Genomic DNA, 25,431 nt, shown 5'->3' with positions numbered 1-25,431 from the left:
ATCAGAGACATGACACGAGTGTATATGCGTGTGTCTTTGTGTGTGTAATATGTGTATATAGATATATACATACATACATACACCATGATCACATCTCTCTCTACACAGCATAAAAGTTGTTCTTTCTCCGCGTCTCCTTAGCCTCTGCATCTGGGCGTCTCTCTCTCTCTCTCTCTCTCTCTCCCTAAAGCTTAGGGGGAGCTTCTAATCATCATCTTTATATGCACTCTCTATATTTTCTATATTCTTTTGATATATCATAATAATATTTTGCATTTTCCTTTCCTTTTTTTGTCATTTGTTTTTCATACTTCACGGAGAAATAGAGACGATATTTGCATGAGCCTTTCTACTTTCACCAAACCCATCCAACACAAAACATATAAAAAACTCTAGAATTTATAACTTTTTTGAAAAATACATCAAATCTTTTTTTATATACACATATATATATATATATATATTATATTTCTGGAGAAGAAGAAAAAAGGCTGAGAAGATTTCTGTGGGATTCATATAAAGAAAGGACAGAAAAGGTTTGACCGAAGAAACCGAGACCCTCCAAGCAGATCAGTGCATTTCACTACAGTGTACATATATATATATATCATATAGTTTTATCATAATTATAATATATAATAAAACAAAAATATATATTTTGTTACTGTATGGAAATCCCAAGACAAAAAGAATAAAGAATATAAAGAGAAAAATTCTTCATCCCAAGATCCATCAGGGGAGTCAGAGTCAGAGCCCAGACTCCTTTCCCATCTCTCCTTTTCACAATTATTATTATTATTTCCTTCTTTCTTTTTTTTTACTATTATTATTATTATTACTCTTTTTTTCTCTCTATATTTTATTTATATTATTCACAGAACTATTATTTCTATAACACTGTTATAGTCTATGTTAGGGTCCAAGGGTTCATCCCAAGATCCTCTCTTTCATCAGGGCAGCCTCTCTTTCTCCCTCTTGGTTCTTTGAAACGCTCACCTTCACATGGAATTCAAATTGCTGCAATAATTGCAATTTCGGTGGTAAGTTTAACAGTTAATTATTATTAGTCGATTGGTATTTAACCAATAACAATTTCGATTTGTTTCCATCGATAATCATGATATACACATACTATGGGTTCTATTGGAGTATTATTTTAAAATATTTTGTATGAAATTCAAGCAAGATCTGGTTTTGGTCCATCGAGAGAAGCAAAACCCAAAAGTCACATCTTCACGAGATCCAATCCCTTGCTCTTTTTGTTTTATTTTCCCTTGTTTCTCATAAAAAAACCATTTGATCCCGTATCTATAAAATTTATACAAGAATTTTCAGGTAAGATGTAAATATTTCGATCTATGGATGGTAAATATTGCTCTCTTTTTTTCGTATTTTTTTAATTTTTTAAAATTTATTAGACTTAACCCTAGGTATATACAAAGTTACAAAATTTTCAGCAAAAGCTACGTCTTGAATCTATAGGTCTTGTGATCTATTCATGTTTCTTTGCAGAAGTTGAAGTTTGACTAAGAACCCACCTTCTAATTATTCTTCCATTAAGAAGAGTATTGGGGTGAGTGTGTATGTATACATATAAACATACACATGTATACATATATATAAGCATACGTATACACACAAATAGTGTGAAACTCATACGGTAAAGTTCTAATTACCAAGTTTCTTCTTCTCCTGCTGCAGCTTTTTCTTTGACATCGAATAAGTCAAGAAACAAAGGGGAACTCTCTTGTTTTTGATTCGCCGAAGAACAGAGAAACGCAAGAAACCATAAGGTTCAGATTCTCATCCCAAAATCAAAGATTTATATTCCATCACGACCAGGTAATCAATTATATGTCTCTAGATCTCAAGATCATACAAATCTTTGATTTTTAAAATTTTTTTTTAGTTAAATTGGGTAAATTCTCCAACCCTCTTTCACCATCAGCATCATAAATTTTTTCCCTATCAAAATCCACAAACTTGTAAGTGATATAGCTTTCACAGACATCAAAATTCCCATACCATAATCTTTGTTTTTTTTTCCCTTTCTCTCCCCCCCCAGAAACAGAAACCCTAATCTTGATTTCTAACCATAACCCCTTCTTTCACACAACAGTTAACATCTCTTACTTCTTTCGCATGTTGTTTTATTCAACCAGAAATCAAATCAATCAGTCAAAACATAACCAAGTCATCAAACACAGACATGGCGTCATCATCTTCGAACTCACCATGCGCTGCCTGCAAGTTCCTCCGCCGGAAATGCCAACCGGAGTGCGTTTTCGCGCCGTATTTCCCTCCCGACCAGCCGCAGAAATTCGCCAACGTCCACAAGGTCTTTGGGGCAAGCAACGTGACAAAACTCCTCAACGAGCTCCATCCTTCACAGCGTGAAGACGCCGTCAACTCCCTCGCCTACGAAGCCGATATGCGTCTACGTGACCCCGTCTACGGCTGTGTCGGCGTCATATCGCTTCTTCAACACCAACTCCGTCAGCTTCAGATGGATCTCAGCTGCGCAAAATCCGAACTCTCCAAGTACCAGAGCCTCGGAATCCTCCACCAGAGCATCGGCATCAACCTCCTAGGGGGCGGAACAAACGCCAACGCCAACGCCAACGCAACCGCTACGCACCAGTATCATCACCAGTTTTTCCCTAGGGAGCAGGTCTTTGGAGGATTTGTTGATCATCATAATCATCACTCCGGTGGGAGCAACTACGACGGCGCGGCCGCGACGGCAACCGCAACCGCCCGGCCGCGACGGCAACCGCACCCGCCGGGATTTTAGCGATCGGACAGATCGCGACGCAGTTTCAGCAGCCGCGTGCGGCGGCCGGAGATGACGTTCGTCGCACCGTTGACCCTTCTTGATTTCAAGATTAAGATCTTGGTTTATATATTGAAGTGAAATTAATCGTACGGTACGTTTTTAAGTCTTATGCTTTTTATTTTTAGTTGATTATTATTGTGATCTGTTATAATTAATATTCTATATGATATCATATGATAGGGTCGCCGTTTGTACTTATTTTCATCTTCTGGACCATGATTAGATCTTTCTTTGTTTTCGTTTAATTAATGGTAAGAAATAAACCTTTAAACTATACAACCAAGAAAACCTTGAGGCATCTTTTGAAATTAACTTCATGGGCAATTAAACCTAATTAGTTTAAATAATGTAGATTTAATTTTTAGATGCATATATATATATATACATAAAGAAAATTACAAATTTTCTTTCTTCTCGTGTTTTAATTTTTTTTTTTATAGAAAAGGTTCAATCTTGCCTAGAAATTTTGAGACACTGTCATCATCAATGTTGGAATTTGCAATAGTTAGGGCTTTAGCGGCATCTATCTTCTTGCGCGGCGACCCGTACTGTATATGTATATGTGTATGTATATGCTGTTTTTTGTGTGTTTACTTTCCTCACCGTGTTGCCTATTAAATCTCAAATATAAGATTTTCATTCCAAGTTTTATCCGGCGGTAAATGTGATTTCTCGTATATCATTTGAAATTTAACAAATTAATCTTCGCCTATAGACAGTTATATATTGTTCCTAATTTTTTTTCTTAGAAATATCATATAATTTCAGTAATTGCATTACGTCAATATTACCATGCATACACTAGTTGAAATATGTATACATATATAATTTCACCGAGGAATATCATATTTAACAACCACCATGTGATTATCAATCACGTTAAGCACAAATTGCTAATATTTCTATATACGCTTTGAAATGCATTTTATCAGATTAGTAACATTGGGTCATGCGATTTCCGCGTCACAAAAATTAATTTTAATCATTTAAATTTATTCATATAAAATTAATGAAAAAATAATATTAATTGTGTACATATATTTCCAATAAAATATAATTAGTTTAGTCTCTTTTTATCGTATTATTAGCATCCGTAATATGTAGCTAATCTTGTCTAAGTTTTAGATGTTATGATGTCAATTACTAACAAAATCAACCTCAATTAATAAATAGTTATGTTCATTCCGGGGTGAGTTTATAGAAGTTGTACTTTCGAGTAATTAGAGAACTCAATTATTTAGTGAGGCCAATGTGAACATAATATTTCTATATCACGAAGTAAAAAATTTAAAATTTTAAAAAAAAATCAGAAACCTCTCCATTGTACCTTACCACTACAATAGAAGCTTTATTGACAAAATATTAATAGAAATTTAGTTCTAATTTATGACAAAATATTGCCAATCCAAACTTACACTTGATTTGATTTTATCTATAAATATAATTTATGATTATTTTGGCTTATTAATTCAAAATTTCGTCTTTAAAAATGTATCAATAATATTCACGCAAATATTTTCCTATATCTACGACTATATATGAATTAAGGTTTGACATTCAAGTCTTCTTGTCTATTTAGACGAAATTTCTGACCGGCCTAAACAACGAATTCATATATATTTGAATTTATTATTTAATGTGACGTTGTACAAAGATGATATTAAAGTAAGATATTATCTCACTTCCTTAAAGTATACGGAAATGATTATGTAACCATGCATGCAGCTAATGTTGTCATTAATCCATTTATCATATAAATTATGATAAATTAATTAAATTAGCATTAAATATCACAATTATTAAGGTAATAAAAAAATATTTAAAAAAGGAGAGAGAGACAATTTCCAGTGTTGACCAAAATCCCTTTAAGTTCTCGAGTACTTTTAAAGAAACCCTAAATTACTTGTAAAGTGTCCACATGGTCTTGCCACCTGTCACCCGCACGGTTGCATCAAATAGATATTTTCTTGAATTTTTGTAATATGGTAAAATACTATTTTCTTAACAAATACTATATTTTTTCCACATAAGGGAAAAGAATGGTAATACCTCGAAAGGAACCGGAAACTGTCTTTTAAATTTACACGTCTATATTAGATAAATGAGATAAAAAAAAAAATTCGTTCAAGTCTAATGAATTATATATATATATATATATATATATACTGCTTATAGTCATGATAGCTTTTTATCATTAAGGAAATCATGATAGCGAATGAAGAACCGAAGATGCAACATTGTAGGTGGACCACCATGCCCGTGAAAATCATGAATATAGTTATGGTTGCATTATGAATATTTTTGAATCCACACAATTACATACATACATACATACACGAAAACATCATCACAATACACACATGCATGCATGCGCGTAAACAAAGTACAATAGAGACCGATAGGTAGGTTTGGGGACAAATCATATGGAAATCAATAGATGTGTAGTTCGATTTCATTGGATATATATATATATATATATATATATATATATATATATCAACTTTTTAGAATCTTTCAATATATATTTTCAAGAGAAAAGAAAAAAAAACAAGGAATTATGTATCGAACTATTTAATTTAACCAATCAAAAGTGTATACATATACATGTGTGTATATATATATATTAGTGGTATGGGATGTTGCCAAATGTGTATGTACTTATCTTCTAGTCCCTTCGCAGATACAGCATAATTAGTTCGTGGGACATTTTGCATTACGAAAAGATCCAAATCCCCTTTTGTAATTTTCCGACCAATTCTTCCTCTTTTTTCCTCCAAACAGTCTCTGCAACAGCTAGTTTTACGCATTTGCTCGTGTTCGAACTCAATTTAATTATAAGATTTATTATATATAAGTGTGTATAAATATATATATGTATATATATGGGATCTAAGATCTCTATAGTCCACTGCCATGGTCGGACAACAACAAAGCCCGTCTGCCACGCCACTTACCATGAGAGACATGCATCCATGTTTCTTGTGACATAAAACAAAGTCCACAAAATAAAATGCCGGTAATGATTGAGAAGATAAATGGAATATTTCATATTGTAATCACAAAAGAAACTTTGTTATATGTTAGAAGGGAAATATGTGAGTGGCTACATCAAAACACAAGGCTGTTAGAAACCCTAATTAAGTATACTCAATTCAACTATTGATCGGTTATGACTTGAACCTTACATAAATTAATAAAAATATATGTATATATATACGTGTACTGATATATTGAATATATGGTGAATAGATGTGACATGGAATATATACACACTAATAATTGACCCATTTTGTGCTAGATATAGAGGTAGGCGATAATTAAATGCAAATCTCGATATGGTAAGGAGCAGATGGGGAACTGTTAAGCAAGAAGGGTTTCCTAAAAGAAGAAGACCAAAGAGACTTATGAGAAAAGGACAAAAGAGACGAGATGGCAAGGAGAGAAGTGGTGGGTGAGGTTTTAATATAATAAATTATATATATATATACGTACATATGTATATATATAATGGCAGATATGGCTGAGGATATGTCATTTGAGATGGAGAGATCAATCTCATTTAATGCCGTTTGTTTTTTCTTTAATTAATTTCTCCATCGAATTTCCCAATCCTTTTCTATATTTTCAAATGTATTTGCTATTATTATTATTTTTCTGCAATTGTTTACTACGTGTATATATATATATATATATATATTTATACGTGTTTATGTTAATACCAAATGATTGAATTCGAGTTGACAATATGATTGTCATATATATTTATATATCATCCTATCATTTAAAAGCAGTAATAAATATGTCAATCCAAAAAATTATATGACAGGTGAATACTTGTGAAAATTATAACTTTTTGAGATATTAGTTGCTATTATGATATATGTGACATATGCATGATTTTTAGAAAAAAAAAATATCATATATACGTATAAAACATATATATATATATATATATATATATATATATATATGTATATATATATATATACACAAATTGCAAAATGGTATAATGGCGTTAATTTTGAAATCGATTTTTTTAAAAAAATAAAAAATCGACAATGTGACAAAACTGTAAAGTGGCACTAAATTAGAAGTAGGATCTCGAGATCGATAATGAAAGAAGACAGCAGCAGCAACTGCTTTTGCTTTACGCTCATATCACATCATGCAGAAACACACTCCTGATTTGAACGACGTAGTCAAATATATACACTTTGTAATCTGATTTTTACCACAACGATATATTAATAATAATCTATGAAAAAATTTAAATAATAAATTATAAAAAAAAGACATAGTTATGCATGACAATGATGACGTACTTTTGCAATGATGGTTCTTCTTAAATGCTTCGCCAGTGTTTTACTCTCTCTCTCACATCGTTGTATTGTACCGATGACGACATGCACATTCATTTATTTATTTTTTTGAAAAAAAATTTAATTTGTTCTTTCTGTTCACGTATAAAAAGGCTTTATAATCATACATTCACATATATATATCTGCATATATATATATACATATACACCATATAGTGCCCATATGCGCAAACTTACACAAATTGGTGATGTATTTGGTGCATTAAATTTATATATTAGAGATGCGAAAAAATCAACGATAACCCTTTTCTTCTTGCGTTCGATAACGAAACATCAATGCTAGTGGTCGGACAATGTTAATGTATATACAACCGTGGTTACATTTATTGTAATGAAATACTACTCTTTTTTCTTTGGAATTGGTGAGTTATTGTATTTGTCAACAAGAAATTAATACAAAAAAATGGAACAATTAGAATCGATAAATATTTTATTGGAGACCCAGTGAAGCACTATCGTTTTAAAAATTAAAAAAACATATAATGTGAAATAAAAATGAAAAATATAAGGATATTTTAGTTGTAAAGCTAGTGATTCAAAGGATTATATAAGTGATAACAGTCATTTGTTTAATATAATGTCAATATATGCCTACACAAAGACTTTACATGGTATAATGTAAGATCATTGAAATGATCCAAGTTTGGATGACCTAGTGGGTTCAAAACCAATGGTGGAGAGGGGTATTCACCTGGACTTTCCCGGTCTTCTGGGAAATGTAGTCGGACCAAAGGCTCGGTGAATTTTCAGATTATTAAAAAAAAAAAGATCATTGAAACGAGTCGACTCAGAAACAAGCATTCCAAAATATTTATTGACTGAATGAATTTTTTTCTTCTTCACTGAGATAGCGATTATTTTTTATTTTATTAATTTATTAATTATTATTATAATTTATGATTTCTAATTTGTTTTATACCTTACAGGGGTCATAGGCCATTGATTGTATATTTGTGTTCGGATACGGTTCTGTGACCATGGCCGGACGATACGTTTGATAAAAAAGGATAACTTATTTTTATACTTAATTTTAGTGACAAATTTTAATATTTTGATAAATATTTGTTTCATATCTATATATATGGAAACAAATAAATGCCCGGCCCAATGAAATATTTAAATTGTATAATGAACTAATTAATATGATTGTGATTCAAGTTTCATGCCTTTTTCTTTTATAGTTTTTTCCAGTGAAATATTGAAACTGTGTTTTATTATTGATCCATATTTCATCTACAGGAAAAAAATAAACACGGTTATAATTATCCATTATATTATAAGACTACCATTAAATTTAATTAAATTACTGGAGCGAGATCAAAACATGAAAGAGAGAGTATGACTTACCCCAACCAATGGCAATAACTGCATCTACATCTTAGGGTTCAAGGAGTGTGTGTGTGTATATATATACACATGTATGTGTGTGTGTGTGCGCTGAATGCTTCTGTCAACAAAAATAAACTCAATTTAATCATAACTTCCTGACTCACGTTTTTCTTTTTAATAAATAAGTAGTATAATTGTTTCAATCGCATTAAATGTGTAATAATTTTATATGAATGCCGAAAATCAAAATTAATTATGCATTGATTATAATGCAAACAAATTTATGTAACTCACGTAACAATCGAATGAAATCTAGAAATTAGTTTATCATGTTTTCAATGAATTTTGTTTGTCAACTCATATTTTCTGTAATGAATTAGTTGGAAATAAGTTTTGTGCTTCTAATGGCTTAAAAGTTCACTTTTGATAATTAGAGATATACATGAAAAATTATAAATCAGGTAGGGGCTGAAGTGCAATATAAAAAAGAACGTAAAAAAAGAAAAGACGAAATCGCTTTAGGTTCAACATTCGGTTACAAAAGAAACGCATTGTCAATTTAACCAAATCAAACCGGTCGGTTCGGTTCAATCAACACAACGCTGAAATTAAACCTAGCCGCTCAAATTTCTTCCCACCACCACTTCGAACGCGATGCTGCTCCGATCGGTCCGTACGGTCGAGCGCCTCTGCAACTCCGCGAGCTCTTCGTTTCTATCTTCTCCTTCCTCTGTCCATCGTTCCAGTGGCGGCCTGAGAAATCTGTTGCGTAGAGCAACGACGGGAAACGTCGTCGGCTCTGCTTTCTCTGCTCCTGCTTCTCGCTGTTGTTCTTCTTCTGTGTGTGTGAGCTCGCGAAATGAGGATGAGTTGAGGAGCGAATTCACCGAATCCGAGTTGAGGAGATTTCCTTCGCGGGCACCGGCGACGGTGAGGTTGGTTAAGAGCAGGAGAAAGGCGCGGCGGAGGACGGTGGTAGGAGCGGCGGAGACGGCGTATTCGGCTATAGAATTGGCGTTGGACTCTGTGGTGAAGATCTTCACCGTCTCAAGCAGCCCTAACTATTCTCTTCCATGGCAGAACAAGTCACAGAGAGAATCCATGGGCTCCGGTATTGATCAATCTATCTTCTCTATATAGAATTCTTTTGTAAAGTTCAGATTTTTACATGAACAAAACTGTTTGGTGGTCTAGATCCATTGCAGAATTTCATGAATTGATTGGCGGGTCTTTGTAGAAATTCTGGAATTTGGGTAATTCACTACTATTTGTTGTCTGGTTTGGGACTTGAATCTTAGTCTGGCGTTAATGTAGGATTTGTAATTCCCGGAAGAAAGATTCTTACGAATGCTCATGTGGTGGCTGATCACACGTTCGTGCTTGTCAGAAAGCATGGATCACCTACCAAATATAGAGCAGAAGTTCAAGCGGTTGGTCATGAATGTGATTTAGCCATCTTGGTGATCGATAACAAAGAGTTTTGGGAGGGTATGAACTCGTTGGAGCTCGGTGACATACCATTTCTGCAGGAGGCTGTCGCCGTAGTTGGCTATCCTCAAGGTACATACATGTTTATGACACATTATGTGCTATTACGAGTATTATCGAATGATGTAGAGATAGAGTAACATGAAGGGTGAAACAGAAAATATTAAGTGTCGTTCATGTAGGCTTAAGCTCTTGTGTGTGGATATCGATTGTCTTGAGGTGGATTAACTCTGGTAGTGCATAATTCATATGAACTATGAGAAGCTTATTGTTTGTGATGTAGTTTGATCAGTTTGATGAAGCATCTTTGGGTGAATGGATGCTTATAGTCTCATTGTTCTTGTGTGGGATTGATGGCGTTGTCCAAGGTCATGAGAAGAGAGTAATTATCACGTTACTTTGACAGAGCATCATGACTCGTACTTTGGGAATATTTGCTATGTGAATGTGCGGATGCTGAGGTTTGTGGAGAATCGTAGTAGCAATAGCGAACCTACCAGCTTGCATTTCATGGTATGAGCTTTAGTGCAGGTGGTGACAATATTTCCGTCACAAAAGGTGTTGTGTCAAGGGTTGAACCTACACAATATGTTCATGGTGCCACACAGTTAATGGCAATACAAATAGATGCAGCTATAAACCCTGGAAATAGTGGTGGCCCAGCAATCATGGGAAACAAGGTTGCTGGTGTAGCGTTTCAAAATCTCTCAGGTGCTGAGAATATAGGGTAAGTGAGAATTGTCACTTTTTTTATAATCTCTTCATTTGCATAGGCGTCCAGATAGGCAATTTGGCCTTCTGGAGAGAGGGGATAACAAATTATATGAATTTACTTCAGTCAAGTTTACTTGTTTTGGCCAAAAAAGTATAACTCTGGCTTTCTGAAACTTTTTTTACCATAAGATTTATGTACTGCATATTTGATACTGCTTGTGATTGCAAACCAAGGTTACCAACCATTTTGCTACATGGCTTTCATCTGCAGTTATATCATTCCAGTTCCAGTAATTAAACATTTCATTTCTGGAGTCGAAGAAAGTGGGAAATATGTTGGTTTCTGTTCACTGGGTATATCATGTCAACCTATGGAGAATGCTCAGCTCCGTAATAACTTCAAGATGAGTGTTGAAATGACGGGGGTTCTTATCAGCAAAATAAACCCTTTGTCGGATGCTCATAGAGTTCTGAAAAAAGATGACATCATTCTTGCATTTGATGGTGTTGCTATTGCCAATGATGGAACAGGTAAATAGGAGATCGTTGTTAATCTGTTTCATCCGAACCTGAGTGTTTCGGTATGATCTCTCTGGTGAAGTTAAATGTATGTACCTTTGCTTTCAATGCAGTTCCTTTTCGGAACAGGGAGAGGATTACTTTTGATCATTTGGTGTCCATGAAGAAGCCAAATGAGACTGCATTAGTTAAAGTCTTGAGGGATGGAACGGAACATGAATTCATTATCAGTTTAAAACCCGTAAGTCATCATCTGGTTTTCTACTGATGTCTTGGTTTGATCATAGCATACATCTTTCTTTTCTAATCCTCGGTTCTTGTTCCTTTCTGTATGCAGCTGCAACCACTGGTTCCAGTGCATCAATTTGACACACTTCCAAGTTACTACATATTTGCCGGATTTGTCTTTGTGCCGCTCACTCAACCATACCTTCATGAATATGGAGAAGATTGGTACAACAGCTCACCCCGCAGATTGTGTGAGCGCGCTTTAAGAGACTTGCCCAAAAAGGCCGGTGAACAACTTGTCATCCTTTCTCAGGTTTGCTCTTATCATGGCTTTTGTCTCTTTGAGGTTCAAACTTTCCATGAATCCAGGTTTTACGAAACAGCTAACGACAAATAACGTTGGTTAATGATACTTTGTGAGTATCACTGATAATCCAATCTCTGTGAATAGGTGCTAATGGATGACATTAACACAGGATACGAGCGTCTTGCCGAGTTACAGGTAATATAACTTCGCTTATCTTAAATAAGCTTGTGAATTTTGCAAAATAACGCCAACCCTCTTATCGATTCAACCCATATCTGTCATCTTTACGTGTATGTATGTGGTGAAACAGGTGAAGAAAGTGAACGGAGTCGAAGTGGACAACCTGAGGCATCTTTGCCAGTTAATAGAGAAATGCAGCGACGAGAATCTGAGGCTGGACTTAGACGACGAGAGGGTGATCGTCCTGAATTATCCTTTCGCGAAAATCGCCACTTCTCGGATCTTGAAACGCCATAGAATACCGTCCTCAATGTCCAGTGACTTGCTGAGTGAACAAAACACCGCGACTGAATCGGTGGCTTGCGCCGCTTGAATTCCGTTCATTTCGCAAGTGATCTCTACAAAATCCAAAGGGGGTTGGACTTTGTTGTAATACTTGCAAATTCATAAAATTTCCTCATGGAAGTGTTATGCCGGATTTATAAATTATGTTTATTTTGGATTTTTCAGGAAAATTTTATAATATGATAAAAAAATATAATAGCAATGCCATTTTTGTGATTATTCAGAAAACAAAACAAGAAAAAAAATCTCCTAGTGAATCATCTTTTGATGTTTAAGAACTAAAAATACAGAAAAGATGGCAAACCTTCAAATGGACAAATTCACAATTAAACCAGTGTAAAAAAAAAAAACAGTCACTGTCGGAAAAATCTAAAGGTGCCATTGCCAACAACTCAGCTGGAGCTTCCCATCTTCTGCTGTTTCGCCTTTTCAATCAGCGGTTTCAACTGCTTCTTCTCCGCTAGAAGTTTCAGAAAGTTGAACAGAAACGGGATGTAGTTGTGTTTCCTGCGTATGTTCTCCGTTTTCCATTTCTTGAACTTCTCTTCCTCCATTATTATCTTCTCTGTTACTGCTTCGATCCTGTTGTTCACTTCTGCAAGAGTCATTTCCAAAGCTTCCGTCCTGTTTTTGCCTGAAGCAGACAATTGCTGCAAGATATGTTCTCTCTGCCTCTGGAGCTCCTTGAGCTCGGCAGTGTAGATGTCTTTCCTGTTCTTGATGACGGCCAGAAGGTTGAACCTGATCTCATTCTGGGAATACCTCTCGATCCGTTCTTGGATCACGGGCTGGACCATTTGGAGCCACTCGATTCCGTCTTGGCCACCAGGGCATGGACCAAGACTAATAGGCCCTTCTTTGAGCCCATCAAGCTCATATAGTACTCCATCAACGGGTATATAGCTAATGAAATGGTACACGTCGTCGTCTTTGGTAGCGGCCTTTTGTTCCTCCGGGACAAAAGGTTCAGGCCTCGCAAAACTGTTGTGAGCAGTCCTAATGGCTTCACTGTTATTGATAGCCAAACCCTTTAGCTCGGGCGGGAAGTTCTTGGTGAATTCTTTCAGTTGTGATAGTTCTGGACCGATATCGACCTCTGGTGAGTTCAAAAGGATGGACAGGATTGCTTGAGTTGCACAAGCATTATTAATGACCTATGAAAGAAAAAAAAACCTTTGTTACAATGAGTGAAAGGAAAAGACTTTCAATAAAAATAAATAAAACATCGGGATGTCAAAACCTACCTGGCTCGCAAAAAATAAGTTAGGATAGGTATCCTTGATAGTTGGACGATCATCTTTCTCCCCAGCACGCCATTTGAAAAGAAAAACCAAACCATATACAGGTCTAAACACCAATAACATATAGTTCCAAAACAGAGATTAGGGTGAGATTGGCATACAAATAAGTGCAGAAAGACCTGCAGTATTTGTGGGAGAACTTTGAGAAGTACGACGTTAAAATAAAATAACTATGGAGGGAACTATTTACCTAAGATTATTGAGAGAATCAAGATCTAGGGAATACAGCTCTTCAACCTACAAAAAAATGACAAAAATAATGTTTATTTCAATGAATGTTTAGGAAGATGAAGGAATCAAGATGGATTCGGTTGCATCTATATCATGGGAACTCCAAAAATTCTTATGACTGTGATGAAAAAGTTCAACCAATAACCAAGACTTAGACTTTCTAGTTATACATAATTCCTAATCCGGGTGCATCTATACCCTGATTTAAGTGGCAGATAGAGATGCACTGTAAAGTTTATCCATTTACTAAACAAATGTACTTCTCTCCTATTAACCGAAACCTACCTTCACTCTCACATACATCCAGCACAAGAATTTATTTGCGTGTGTCATATGTCATACACACAACGTTCATATATCAGCTAACTCGATTCACAATCTTGCGCAGCCAACAAGGAGAGTATATCTTTGTAATGTGGAAAAGCAAGAAAACCAAACTGCATATGATGTGATGTAAGAGTAATACCTGCACTCCCTTGACCTGCATTTGCTGTATAAGCTCCGTAAATACACCTGAGCATGCACAGAGATAACCATAAGAAAACAAAAAAACTGAAATAGATGGCAACAGCCTAACTCAAAGGTAAGGAAAGGGATCCTCATAAGTGACTTAAAAGATATCAGTGGTAAAATAACCCGCCGAAAACTGAATACAGTTAACATATCCAGAATCTCGGATCAAATACCAACATGATCTGAACTAGAAATCTCGTAGCATGATTACCCGCCGCCCCCATTCTTTTCCCTCTTCAGTTGAAAGAATAGCTGAAATTCACAAGCTAATTACTAGATTTGAACTCCAAGGCCCAACACTAATCTATTCTTAATAATTCTATCAATCACGCCACCAACAGAAAATCCTAGTGATTTGAAGCCACACTCCAGTATAAAAGGCAGATAGCTAATCTTTCAAGTTGAATATATAGCTGTAAACACATTCATATTGATTCCATCCGATGCTCCTGATTCTCAGTTTCCACACAACCTCAACATTACCCAAAAAAACGTAACTTTATACATCAATTTCACGCATTTTCATGAAACGGGCGAGAGGTATAGCACAGAAACTAGCATGAACGTCAAAAACTTCAAATTCGAGCTCAGCTATCTCAACCCTTAACGCAATGAAAATCAATTTCAGCATCAACCCAGTTCCATTCTCCCATTGCACAAGCCCACGCTAAAGCAACTAACCGATTCAGGGAGACAAAACACGTACCAGGATCCGACTCGATTGTGCACCAAGACATGACGAAACTTGCTGCGATCCACCACCAAAAAAAATCACCGACAGATTACATATGGGCAGTGCAACATACCCATTGGTACAGATACCGAAATCACTTCCTATTAAGATTTCAAAGAGGAAAAAAAATGTAAAAAGGCGGAAACAGAGGGAGGAACATACGGGTTTGATAAGCTTTAGGAGAGTGCTTTCGACGCAGATTTAACTGCGTCAGAGCAACAAAAGAAGATGAAAGAAAACTGGGAAGTTTGAGTTCTTTTCGATAGCGTTGTTCTGCGAATCGAATTTGGGAACTAGGGTTTTTCCTCGGTGCACGCACGCAGAAACTTTCTTAACTTTTCTCTCTTTTTTTTTTCAGAAGGTTGTTTCTCGATCGTGGAAGGACCCGACTAGAATAATGTACGACCGGTCTGATTCGGTTATCTCGATACCCAAACCGTGGACCGATCCGGTACGATTTGTTTCTCCTACATACACATGGATGTATCTTTTCCGCATTTGAGTGGTTATCGAATTGAATTAAATTATAGATTCGGACAGATTGCATTTAATAAATTTCAGTATGATTTATGATTAATAAAATATTGTTTAAATAAAGGTAAAAAAAAGAAATTATTGGATATAAGTATAGATAAGGCGGTCTTGGTTAGTGTTACAACGATGTTAAAAAGGCACGACAGGAGCGAGACGTTTTGTCTCCCACCAGGGTGAGGAACCCAACAAAAGAGAGAGACTCTTCCGTGTCTTCTGCAGACATTTACACACTGTTTCAAACTGTACATACACTGCACATATATATATATATGTGTGTGTGTGTGTGAGTGAAAATGGGGGAATGGATGATTTCATCGTGGGAGCTTATGGAAAGTGCGAAAGAGGAACTCGAGATCCTCCAAACCCATCACCCAAACAGATTCCACTATCTGAAATCTGAGCTTGAGATCCTCCTCCGTGAACTCCACGCGCCGCCGTCTCTTCCCTCCTCCGGCGATGCCGTCGTACTCACTCAAGGTACGTTCTTCTTCTTCCTCTTCTTCTTAACTTGATATATATATATACACGTATATACATATAGAGAGAGAAAGAGCAAAGAGAGAGTTGTGTGTTACAAATCATATTGCAACTTTTTGGTCGTATCAAAAGTTTGAACGGGAAAATGACAGATTGCAAATTATTTTTACGTGTCCATGCATGCATTGGCAGAAACCATACTTCAGATTTTTTGGTATGGTGCGGAATATTCAAGAAAAAAATCTTACAAGCATCTAGTTTCGTTTTCGATGTATTTTTGGACCGTTCATTTGGATAATGAAACTATAAATGTTTCATATTCGGTATAGGTGTGGTGTGTGTGTGTGTATATATATATTGTCTTTTTATAAATAAAATTGCCCAAAATGTAGCCGTTGTTGTTTTCTCAAGACAAACGAGGTCATTTTGGCTCATGGATCACTTCCCGAAGTTAGCAGTCAAATTGAAATGAATGTGACAAGACGTAAAAGCAAATAGTATAATCATTTCATTTCACTGCCCCAATTTTAATTTCAATTGGGTTCGGTTTTCATGCCCCCTTTTTTTTTATATTTATTTTCCACCTTATATATATATATATATTAATAAAATCCCATAAAACCCACGTGATAAAAGTTTAATTTTTGATACAAACTATATTCTAATTTTTAACATTTTTCTAGCCCCAAAACCACTAAAAAAACACATCTCAATCTATTGATCAAAATGTCTCATGACAATTTTGTTTTAAACTAAAATTAAATCAATCCATAATGTTATAATGGCTAATAAGCATTCAACTTGTCAAGCAGTTAACCAAATGGAATTTGGAATTAATATAACGTTTCTTATTAATCCACGTAGCTTTATGAAATAAAATGTTTTTTTTTTATAACTTGGGACAGAATCATCGAATTGCAAAAGCAAGGAAGAAACGAGGAAGAAGGGAAAGGGCATGAACAAACGTGGAAGCCAAGTCTCATCCTTCAAAATGGCTCAAAAGGTTATTACAAAGAGAAAAGACAGAGTTGATTTGGCTCTCGAAAGGGCTCATCTCTGCCTTCAGAAGATCAAAGTTGTGAAATCTTCCTTGTGCTAATATATGCTTTTCATCCATCTTTTGGGTTAATTATCGGTTCCATTTGATGAAATTTGAATTCTAGATTTAATTTTATCATAGACATTGGATATCAATAATGATATGCAAGATCCAACTCAACCTCTTTTTTTTATTTACTTATTGCGAAAAAAATGATATAAATGATTTCAAAAAATAATTTACTTTTAACAATGAAATTTCTCAAATTCTTTAAAAAAAAAACATGTTTGTCACTTAATTAATTTAGGATCTCCAATAGTGAATCCCTAGCATGCATGATTCACATGAAAAATCATTTAAAAGAAATATTCTTCAAAATAACTGCTATTAATGATACAAGAGAGCATGTGCTCCAAAAGACTAATTAACTTGAAAAAAAAAACAACAAGAGAGGAGGAATTAAAGGAATGTGTTAAACTGTAAAAAAAAATTACAGTAAAAATGGTTATTATTTAATTAACAAAGGAATTATAACCCAAGACTAAATTTGCAGCTACTACTTTGAATCCTAATACAATTGCTAGGAGGCAAGCTATTCACTGCAACCCCACACCTAACCAAAAACCTCACTTCCATCAATTTCAATTTTCCGACTTTGACCTTAACCGGTTGGTTAACCCTAATCCGCAACGGTATATTCCCCGTTTCGAGTTCTTGTCGTTGCATTGTTGTCATTAAACCGGTCGTATCCTCCCATTGCCCTGTCATTTTTATGTATAAAACCGTCGTATTTTTGTACCCCTGGTAAAATTTGGGCAACGATCCTGCAAAAGAATACGAACTGCATTTAATCGTGGGAAATACCGGGATTGGCTTCGGTTTAAACTAAAACCGAGATGAACCAAAAATCAAACAAAAGAGCCCGGTTCTTGTTATCCAATTTACAATTTAAAGAACCGTGCCAAACCAGAACCGGAGCAAACCGAATGTTTTTGACATACCTTCGCTGAGTTTGGTTTGCATGTGCCATACACTGATCTTGCTTCCATCTTCATAGAAAATCCCGATCTTATCGTTCGGATTTTTGGCCGTGATAGTCACATTGAACGTGGCGGATGACCCCGAGTCCTGGTTAAGCGTAAACCGGATGAGCTCTAACCGGTCGACGGAATAAACCGGTATCTTCGGTTGAAACACAAGGTAGAGAATCGCAGCCAATGCCCCGAGAAGAAAAACTAGAAGCAAGAGAACACAGAGCGTGTAACACACGCAACGGCAACAACATCTCCTCTTCCTCTTCTTCGGCTGCAGCGGAGATTCTCTGCCGGAGTTCCTGGAGGCGCCACGTGGCACAAGAGGAGCCGTCGGATGTGGCGGGGCTTCAGGGTCGTTCACGGGGTGGATCTTCTGGTGATCGGACATGATAGAGAGTTGAAAAGTGTTGATTTTTCGAAACCCTTTTGTTGAAAGTTTATGTTTTTGATCGAACTTGAGGAATAATTTATGGATTTGTTTCTGATATAAAATATTTTAAAGAGAATAATTAGACAGAGGATCGATAATTTAATAACGAATACTAAATGTTTAATTTTTTTATTTTCATTTGCAAACGTGTTTTCTGAATTTTCCTTTGTTTTTCACTTATTTCTGCCACGTGATCGTGACCGTTCGATCAGTCAATCAACAATACACGGACGCTAGCTGCTGTCTGGATATTAGGTGATAGTGCTGCTGCTGGTGCATTCATATGACAGGACATGGTCATACAAATCAAATTTGATTGAGAAAATAATTTCCCTATTTTAATTTCTGTAAAAACATTCTTGAAACAGATCTTGGACCTAACATGGGATGGTCATTTGTTGTAATCTAAATCAATCCACTAGTCTCTAGGATTCACAAAGCTATAGGATTTCAAACAAACAAACTGTCACTCTTCTGTTCACTTGGCTTTCCCATATGCAATAATATCACATGTTTGATAACCACATGAACTTTGTTACCAGTCAATGGACAACAGGCTTCAGAGGATGAGCTCTAAGCTTTGAGAAATCCAGACTAGCATCAAGCTCCTCATCCAGCTCCCCGATAACGCTTCTGGAGAAACAGACATGGCGAGAAACGAATGTACGTACCCGTAAAGATCGTTGTGATTTATAAGCGACGGATCATTATGTCATAAGATAAAAGATCATAAGACAGAGCATGAAAATACATGTTGTCGCCTCTGATGATGTACAAACCCAAGACAAGTTGCTGCACTCCTTCCTGAAAACAAAGACAAGTTGAAACCAACACATGAAGATCTAAACCCCCAAAGGTGGATACAGAGATTGAAACTTTAGGTGGGACAGTGGAAAACAAAGTTGAGGTGCAAAGAGATAGAGTCACCAAGCTTGATCAAACACTTGAGCAGCTTGATTCTAGAATGTACAATAAGTTCAATGATTGTACTTTGTGTTTGAATTCACAGAACATGAATGAAAATCATCGATCGATCAGAAAATATCGTCTCTACACATTATTTTGCCTTCAAATCATCTGTCAGGATAAAATACTACTACAGGAGCTCGTAACATGACCAATGCCACCAGAGCCTGGAAACTAAACATATACATAATTCTTTGAGATCCCAATCCCTTCCAAGGTGGAACTGATAGAACTTTACGGTGAGCAAGTTTTCTGTAGATTTAATGCCAAGTATCCATCTTTCAATAGAGTCTACCTCACAGGCTCACCTTCAAACTAACAGCTTTTTCTGCTAAAAGTCAAGCCATTAAAAATACCATTTTTTTACAAGGACATCGACTGTAGCACTGTATCAACATGACCTTGTGATCTCCTCTTTCAAAAATCAGCATCCTTTTGAAAGGAAAAGGAGCTTCACATGTCATTAAACCCTGCACAATATCGATTGAGTAACTGACACTTGCTGTGAAACTTTTGCCGGCATATCATCTTATCCTTCCAGCAATTTGCCTTAATATATATACCCACAATGTTCAATCAGAGAGGGATCTGATACAAGTGTTTCAGCCATAAACTATAACATTTCGTCATTTGTTTTCGGATCAAAGATTTACTACTAGCTTCATATCTCGCAAACTACGTTCTCGTACTTTCATTCGAATCCCTAATCTGGCAAACGGTAAAGAGAAAGAAAAAGAAAACTTTCCATCTGCGTATCACTAGCTCACACTATCAGTTATACATTTGTCCAGTGTCCACTCAGAGGTCACTTATGTCTCTATCTACCACTCTCCCATAATCCCATTTACGCAGGTAGTTCAGAAAATCTACCAAGAAAGAAAACACGCACACCGGTTTTCATAAACAACAGCGGATCTAACACATTAAACCTGGAATTTATCCATATATCTGTAAACTTCGGAGGATATACCTTGGTGGAAAAGACGCGCTCATGAGATTCATCAAGGATGATATTTGTAGCCTGATCAAAACCTTTGAGTACACCCTGCAAAACCAAACACCAGCAAATCACTGGATTAACGTATTTGCAGCTCTGTTATACGGAGTTGAAAACATATAATACCCGAAAAAGCAATGTACCACGATGTTGCGTCCATCATTCGTGATTACCGAAATCGTCTCTCCAATCGCCCAAGAAATCAATTTCAGTCAAAAGAGTGTGGAAAATGGTATCAAGACGTAAACCCAAGTGCACGACTTTTGGTTCAGTTGAAGGACAACTTACGATCAACAAGAGACTCGAGTCCAATGCCTGTCGACATTTTAAGAGTGTATCCACAGCAACAACACTGCACCGAAATACCACCTGAAAGATAATTCAGAAATTGATACGGATCTCTTCGCTTCAAAGAGAAATTTCATCGAACGGTTGGTAGGTATTTCGGGTTGTATAAAACGAGAAAACCCCAGAACGTCAATTCAAAACCGATTCTTCTTAGATCAATCTCTCGGAGGAATCTTCTACCGAAGTTGAATGAACCCAGAAAGTTTTACCAAAAAGCAAACTTGAACCCGGAAATTTGACAAAGTAAGAGTAGTGAAACGAGAAAAGAACAGGAGAAAAGGTTGTCTCTTGGGATGTGATCGAGGGTTTCTTGGAATTCTGAAGCTCGTAAAAGAAGCAACGAGAGAAATAGCATTTACCTCTTCTTGGTTTTTCGCCGAGAGAAAAATTGATGCTTTTGATGAGCTTTCCGAGTCTCCCCTAAGCCCTATACCTCTTTCTCCGGCGGGGGAAAAAGAAGAAGCAGGTCTCTTTGAAAAGAAAGGTTTTACATGAAAAGATTTTTTTCCAACATTTGCAAGATTAAATAAACATTTTGCCGTTTGAATCACGGGCGGTCCAAGGATTGTTTGATCCGTTATTAACCGAACAGTTACTTTGTAAATCAGTTTAATTTTTTGAATATATTATATACCTATTTTTTTACGTCAAAGAAGTTTATTCTTCCACATTTTGGTCTGTCGTTATCTTTATTATTATAAATAATCAAGTCGAATTTTTGTTTGGTCATTGTTAGGTTATAAAATGTTTTATAACTATAACCAAACCGAATTACTTTAAAACCAAATGAATTTAATTTATATTTTTCTAAAAGCTGGTTGGAATTTATAATCACAAATCAAGCCCTAATTCCTACCAGTAGAACCAAAAAAAAACAAAATCAGTGATATTAAGAGAAAAAAAAATATATAACTGGAAAAAGGAATATCCGATTAAAATGATCGAGGAGAGATTACAGGAGAAATAAAACACAGGTTTCGAGACAGCAACCATGGCGAAAGAACATGAAAAACAACAGCAAATCTTTTATTACATGGAAGCAGCAACACGAGTGGTAGTTGCCTGAAGAACACCGGTTTTGGCCGAAGAAGAAGAAGAATCCACAACTCCCCTTCTCCTTCCAGTGCCCTTCTTTAATGGATCAAATCCTTCTTGCTTCTGCAAATTCGCATCCTTCCTCTCGAACCCTAGTGGACTCCTGTCGCGTTCTTTCGTGTTGTTCGATCTCGAACTCCATCGATCCGTCGAATCTGCTGAATTGGGCTCCCATGAAGAAGACGAGAATCCCTGTCTCTGGAGCAGACCGCTGCTTCCAGTGAAGCTGTTGCTGCCTGATGATTCTTGCTCGTCCATGTCCTCCTCCAATGAACCGCCCCTCTTCACTGTCACGTACTTCTCGAAGCTTGGCTCAATTAGATCGGCTTTCTCCACGGCCGAAGAAGCCGTGAACTTGAACTCGTTCCTCTGGTGTTGATCACTGACAACGGGGCTAGTGTTTGTTGTGGAGTTGAGATCCGCCACTGCTTCCACGATCGAGCATGCCTTTGTGACACAAGGTGGGAGAGTAAACGCATTGACATTGACATTGACACTCTTCTGGTGGAAGTTATGAATGTCTTCCAGTAGCAATGCAGTGTACGAGGAGGCCACTGGTCCTGCACCATTGTTTGATAGCAATGCCTCGGGGCTGAAATCGAAGTCCCGAGATTGTCTCGACGATCTGCTTCTGCTTACCGCTTGTGGTTTCGCCTGTTCTACACCAGAAGATGTTACCTTACACTCTTCTGCTGTTTCTTGCCGCTGTTTGGTCACTCGACTCGGGCTCGCAGCTCTGCAATTCGTGACTTGGCCAGCAATTCTTGTATTCGATTTCTGCAACAACAACATTACAGGCTCTCATTCTCTCCAATGTTATCAATATAGTGAAATTTTCAAGCTTTTGAAGATCTTGATGCATGATTCACACTCATCTAGTAAGATTTCAGACAAATGTAACCCAACAAGCTTCTACCTTTCAACAAGTTCAAGATGAATCTGTATCTCAAGGAAACTGCAGAAATCTACCTGACCCACGAAGTTTCCAGATTCTTTGGCTGATCCTTGACCTTCGTTGTCTTTGTTCATCGTCTTCTTGTTACCCATCTTGTCCCCTTTCGATGATGGAGGACAAGCCAAAGAATTCGGGTCTACCTCTCCCAGTGGGTTCCTCCTATACGGAGAATGCTCCGCCTTCCTCGAGGAGCTCCGGCTGAGCGACGGTGCCGCCCCCGCCGCCGGAGGCTGAGGATTGTTTCCCGCAGCTCTCGACGGCGACTGCGACCTCGGCGATGCCGCGGTTCTTGGACCTTCTCCGACGTTCCTCTTCACCGTTATCCGCTTAATCGACGGTTCCCCGTTGTAGCTCTTGTCCATCGCCAAGGATGTCTTGTCAGTCGCTGGAACGGAGACTAACTTTCCGGGTCTATTGTTGCCCGAATTTACAGAGCTGCCACTGGTCCCGCCGTTATTGGGATTAGGAATAGGGTTTATCTCCGATCTTCTTCCCGGAGATCTGCTCACCCGCCGGCTTCCTCCGCCGGTCCCTCTCTCCCTACTTCCCGACCGGTGACTCTTGGAATCTTCCCTCTCTCTGCTCGGAGTTCGTCTCCTCCTCTCGCGCGGGGAAGGGGAGCCGCGGTGGCGATGGCGGTGAATCCGCCGCTCTTCGTCGTCTTCTCCGGCGTCCTCGGCATCGGCCTCCTCCGCATCGCCGCCGCGACCACGCTCGTTCTGGTCGAAATCGAAGCTTCTCTTCGTCCCGGAATACCTCCGCGCCTTGGCGGCGGAGGAATTGCTCCGGCTGAGTCTCCCACACTGTATCAGTATCGCATCCACTTCCTCCTTCGTGCAGCTCGAAGTCCTCACGACCGCTGCCGCCGGAGGGATCGGGTTCGAATCTACTGACTTCTCCTCCGCCGCGGAAGCTGGCGAATCCGCCGGATCTGTCTTCCTGGACCTCTCGTGGCTCTTCCGGTGCTTAATCACGAACACCTCCTTCTTCGCATTGCCGTTTTCGTGCATTTCTTCGTTTTGTTTCTCTTTCTCGATTTTGGGGTTTTCTTCTCTGCCTCCAGGCTTCGCCGAAGACGGCTCAATCTCCTGTTTCAAGGATTTAACGGCCACTCTGTTCAGATCTGGGGCTTTCGCTGAACAAGGGCCGCCATTGGAGAGGGAAATCGAAGGTGGAGAAGGAGATGACGACTCCTGTTTGCTGATACAACAACCCATTTCGCGAAGAAGATGGGATCGAACAGAGAAATCGAACCAGAACCAGTGATATTTGAAAGTGTGTCTCTCTGTAAGAGATAAGACGAAAAATTCAAACTTTGAAATTCTGAGAATAAACTTTTTAAATGCGATCAGCGAGAGACACGAGCCCTTTGATTTCAAAAAACATTCAGATTCACCCCCACAACTTAACTAATTTAAAAAACCTCAATCTACTGGAGGGGTCTTTTCTGAAAATTAAAATATATAAGGGGAGGAATGAGTATTTATGAAGAATATAGGAGTGATGTGAAATTGACTTTTATTCCATGGAAAGAGTTTATTAATTCAAAATTTCGTCTTTAAAAATGTATCAATAATATTCACGCAAATATTTTCCTATATCTACGACTATATATGAATTAAGGTTTGACATTCAAGTGAGGGGGAAAACAAAGTGATGTTTTTAAATTTGCAACCGTTAGGCGGTGGAATGGAAGAGCCCAGCCGATACCATATTTTTACCACTTAAATCCTTCTGACCACTTTTGTCTGCCCTTTTCTCAAGGCATATAATTAAATTTCTCTTTAATATTTTTTTCCCAAATTTTCTTAATCATTGATTCAAATCTCCAACGGCTATATTCATGTTTGGTACTGTGTTTTTGGCAGCCAACGAGAGGAATCTCGGTTTAAAATATTTTTCTACTTGTAACTATGTGCGTATACATATATGCATAATGCATGCCAATGGGCATTTCGTATATCAGGGGCGGTTTATTTGGTTTATACAATGCTTTATATGACATAGATGCTTGTAAACATTATCTTTGGGTCATTATTATGTTGTGTTGGATAATGTATAAACATGCTTTACAAACTATACATTTATAGTTAAATTCATTCATATAAATAGAATATATATATATATATATATAGAGAGAGAGAGAGGGAGATAAGTTTTTAGACGTAGGTTATAGGACATTTGGTCATAATTAGTAGCAAAACGGATAACCAATGACTGATTTCAAAGGACATATCCTAATCAGTTGAAACATTTTTTTTTTTTTGGTTAACAAGTTTGATTAGTTTCATTTGATAGAAACATTAAATTATCGAGAATGATATAAGTGTCTCGGGTGCATTCCTGATATTTCGAACTTTAGGATTCTAATTCCGATTATATATCCGTTCATTTTGGATATTGGATATGGGAATATGAATTTTATAAAATAACTAAAATTAACTTCATATTTC

The 25,431-nt window shown here is 37.0% G+C and overlaps 7 protein-coding genes across 11 annotated transcripts; 3 read left to right on the top strand and 4 right to left on the bottom strand.

Annotated features, from left to right (window-relative positions):
* The first annotated feature begins 831 nt into the window (after positions 1-831).
* Positions 832-3,040, top strand: LOC104805674 (LOB domain-containing protein 6). Its single transcript, XM_010530320.2, has 5 exons — positions 832-1,040; positions 1,513-1,573; positions 1,702-1,842; positions 2,163-2,730; positions 2,784-3,040. The coding sequence occupies exons 4-5, from the start codon at positions 2,210-2,212 to the stop codon at positions 2,875-2,877; spliced, it is 615 nt and encodes a 204-aa protein (XP_010528622.1). The 5' UTR covers positions 832-1,040; positions 1,513-1,573; positions 1,702-1,842; positions 2,163-2,209; the 3' UTR covers positions 2,878-3,040.
* A 6,132-nt stretch (positions 3,041-9,172) lies between these two features.
* LOC104805673 (protease Do-like 10, mitochondrial) lies at positions 9,173-12,484 on the top strand. Its single transcript, XM_010530319.2, has 8 exons — positions 9,173-9,655; positions 9,859-10,104; positions 10,564-10,759; positions 11,018-11,277; positions 11,379-11,506; positions 11,603-11,806; positions 11,945-11,995; positions 12,111-12,484. The coding sequence occupies exons 1-8, from the start codon at positions 9,199-9,201 to the stop codon at positions 12,351-12,353; spliced, it is 1,785 nt and encodes a 594-aa protein (XP_010528621.1). The 5' UTR covers positions 9,173-9,198; the 3' UTR covers positions 12,354-12,484.
* A 79-nt stretch (positions 12,485-12,563) lies between these two features.
* Positions 12,564-15,473, bottom strand: LOC104805672 (ubiquitin carboxyl-terminal hydrolase 2). Of its 3 annotated transcripts, XM_010530317.2 has the most exons (6): positions 15,266-15,473; positions 15,077-15,118; positions 14,324-14,370; positions 13,817-13,863; positions 13,570-13,672; positions 12,564-13,479 (listed from the first exon to the last, which is right to left on the bottom strand). In XM_010530317.2, exons 2-6 carry the CDS (start codon positions 15,105-15,107, stop codon positions 12,718-12,720), a joined length of 990 nt encoding a protein of 329 aa, XP_010528619.1. In that variant the 5' UTR covers positions 15,108-15,118; positions 15,266-15,473; the 3' UTR covers positions 12,564-12,717. The 3 variants fall into 3 exon arrangements, with proteins under 3 accessions (XP_010528619.1, XP_010528618.1, XP_019057127.1); XM_010530316.2 differs by having other exon boundaries at positions 15,077-15,473; XM_019201582.1 differs by lacking the exons at positions 15,077-15,118; positions 15,266-15,473 and adding an exon at positions 14,548-15,004.
* A 308-nt stretch (positions 15,474-15,781) lies between these two features.
* Positions 15,782-17,301, top strand: LOC104805671. Its single transcript, XM_010530315.1, has 2 exons — positions 15,782-16,114; positions 17,020-17,301. Exons 1-2 carry the CDS (start codon positions 15,931-15,933, stop codon positions 17,211-17,213), a joined length of 378 nt encoding a protein of 125 aa, XP_010528617.1. The 5' UTR covers positions 15,782-15,930; the 3' UTR covers positions 17,214-17,301.
* A 380-nt stretch (positions 17,302-17,681) lies between these two features.
* On the bottom strand, positions 17,682-18,575 carry LOC104805983 (NDR1/HIN1-Like protein 3). The gene is made up of 2 exons (XM_010530701.1): positions 18,155-18,575; positions 17,682-17,977 (listed from the first exon to the last, which is right to left on the bottom strand). Exons 1-2 carry the CDS (start codon positions 18,573-18,575, stop codon positions 17,682-17,684), a joined length of 717 nt encoding a protein of 238 aa, XP_010529003.1.
* Positions 18,576-18,928: 353 nt separating this feature from the next.
* Positions 18,929-21,476, bottom strand: LOC104805669 (sm-like protein LSM8). 3 transcript variants are annotated; one of them, XM_010530313.2, is made up of 7 exons: positions 21,288-21,476; positions 20,869-20,932; positions 20,724-20,764; positions 20,554-20,628; positions 19,940-20,053; positions 19,369-19,421; positions 18,929-19,250 (listed from the first exon to the last, which is right to left on the bottom strand). In XM_010530313.2, exons 2-7 carry the CDS (start codon positions 20,903-20,905, stop codon positions 19,160-19,162), a joined length of 411 nt encoding a protein of 136 aa, XP_010528615.1. In that variant the 5' UTR covers positions 20,906-20,932; positions 21,288-21,476; the 3' UTR covers positions 18,929-19,159. The 3 variants fall into 3 exon arrangements, with proteins under 3 accessions (XP_010528615.1, XP_010528614.1, XP_010528616.1); XM_010530312.2 differs by having other exon boundaries at positions 20,869-20,949; positions 21,288-21,472; XM_010530314.2 differs by lacking the exon at positions 19,940-20,053 and having other exon boundaries at positions 20,869-20,949; positions 21,288-21,449.
* Positions 21,477-21,817: 341 nt separating this feature from the next.
* On the bottom strand, positions 21,818-24,444 carry LOC104805668 (uncharacterized protein At1g65710). The gene is made up of 2 exons (XM_010530311.2): positions 22,993-24,444; positions 21,818-22,800 (listed from the first exon to the last, which is right to left on the bottom strand). Exons 1-2 carry the CDS (start codon positions 24,193-24,195, stop codon positions 21,958-21,960), a joined length of 2,046 nt encoding a protein of 681 aa, XP_010528613.1. The 5' UTR covers positions 24,196-24,444; the 3' UTR covers positions 21,818-21,957.
* Positions 24,445-25,431: the final 987 nt, after the last annotated feature.

This window comes from Tarenaya hassleriana, unplaced genomic scaffold (genome assembly GCF_000463585.1).
Source record: "Tarenaya hassleriana unplaced genomic scaffold, ASM46358v1 Cleome11, whole genome shotgun sequence".
Taxonomy (NCBI): Eukaryota; Viridiplantae; Streptophyta; class Magnoliopsida; order Brassicales; family Cleomaceae; genus Tarenaya; species Tarenaya hassleriana.
This window is presented reverse-complemented; position numbering and strand designations above follow the sequence as displayed.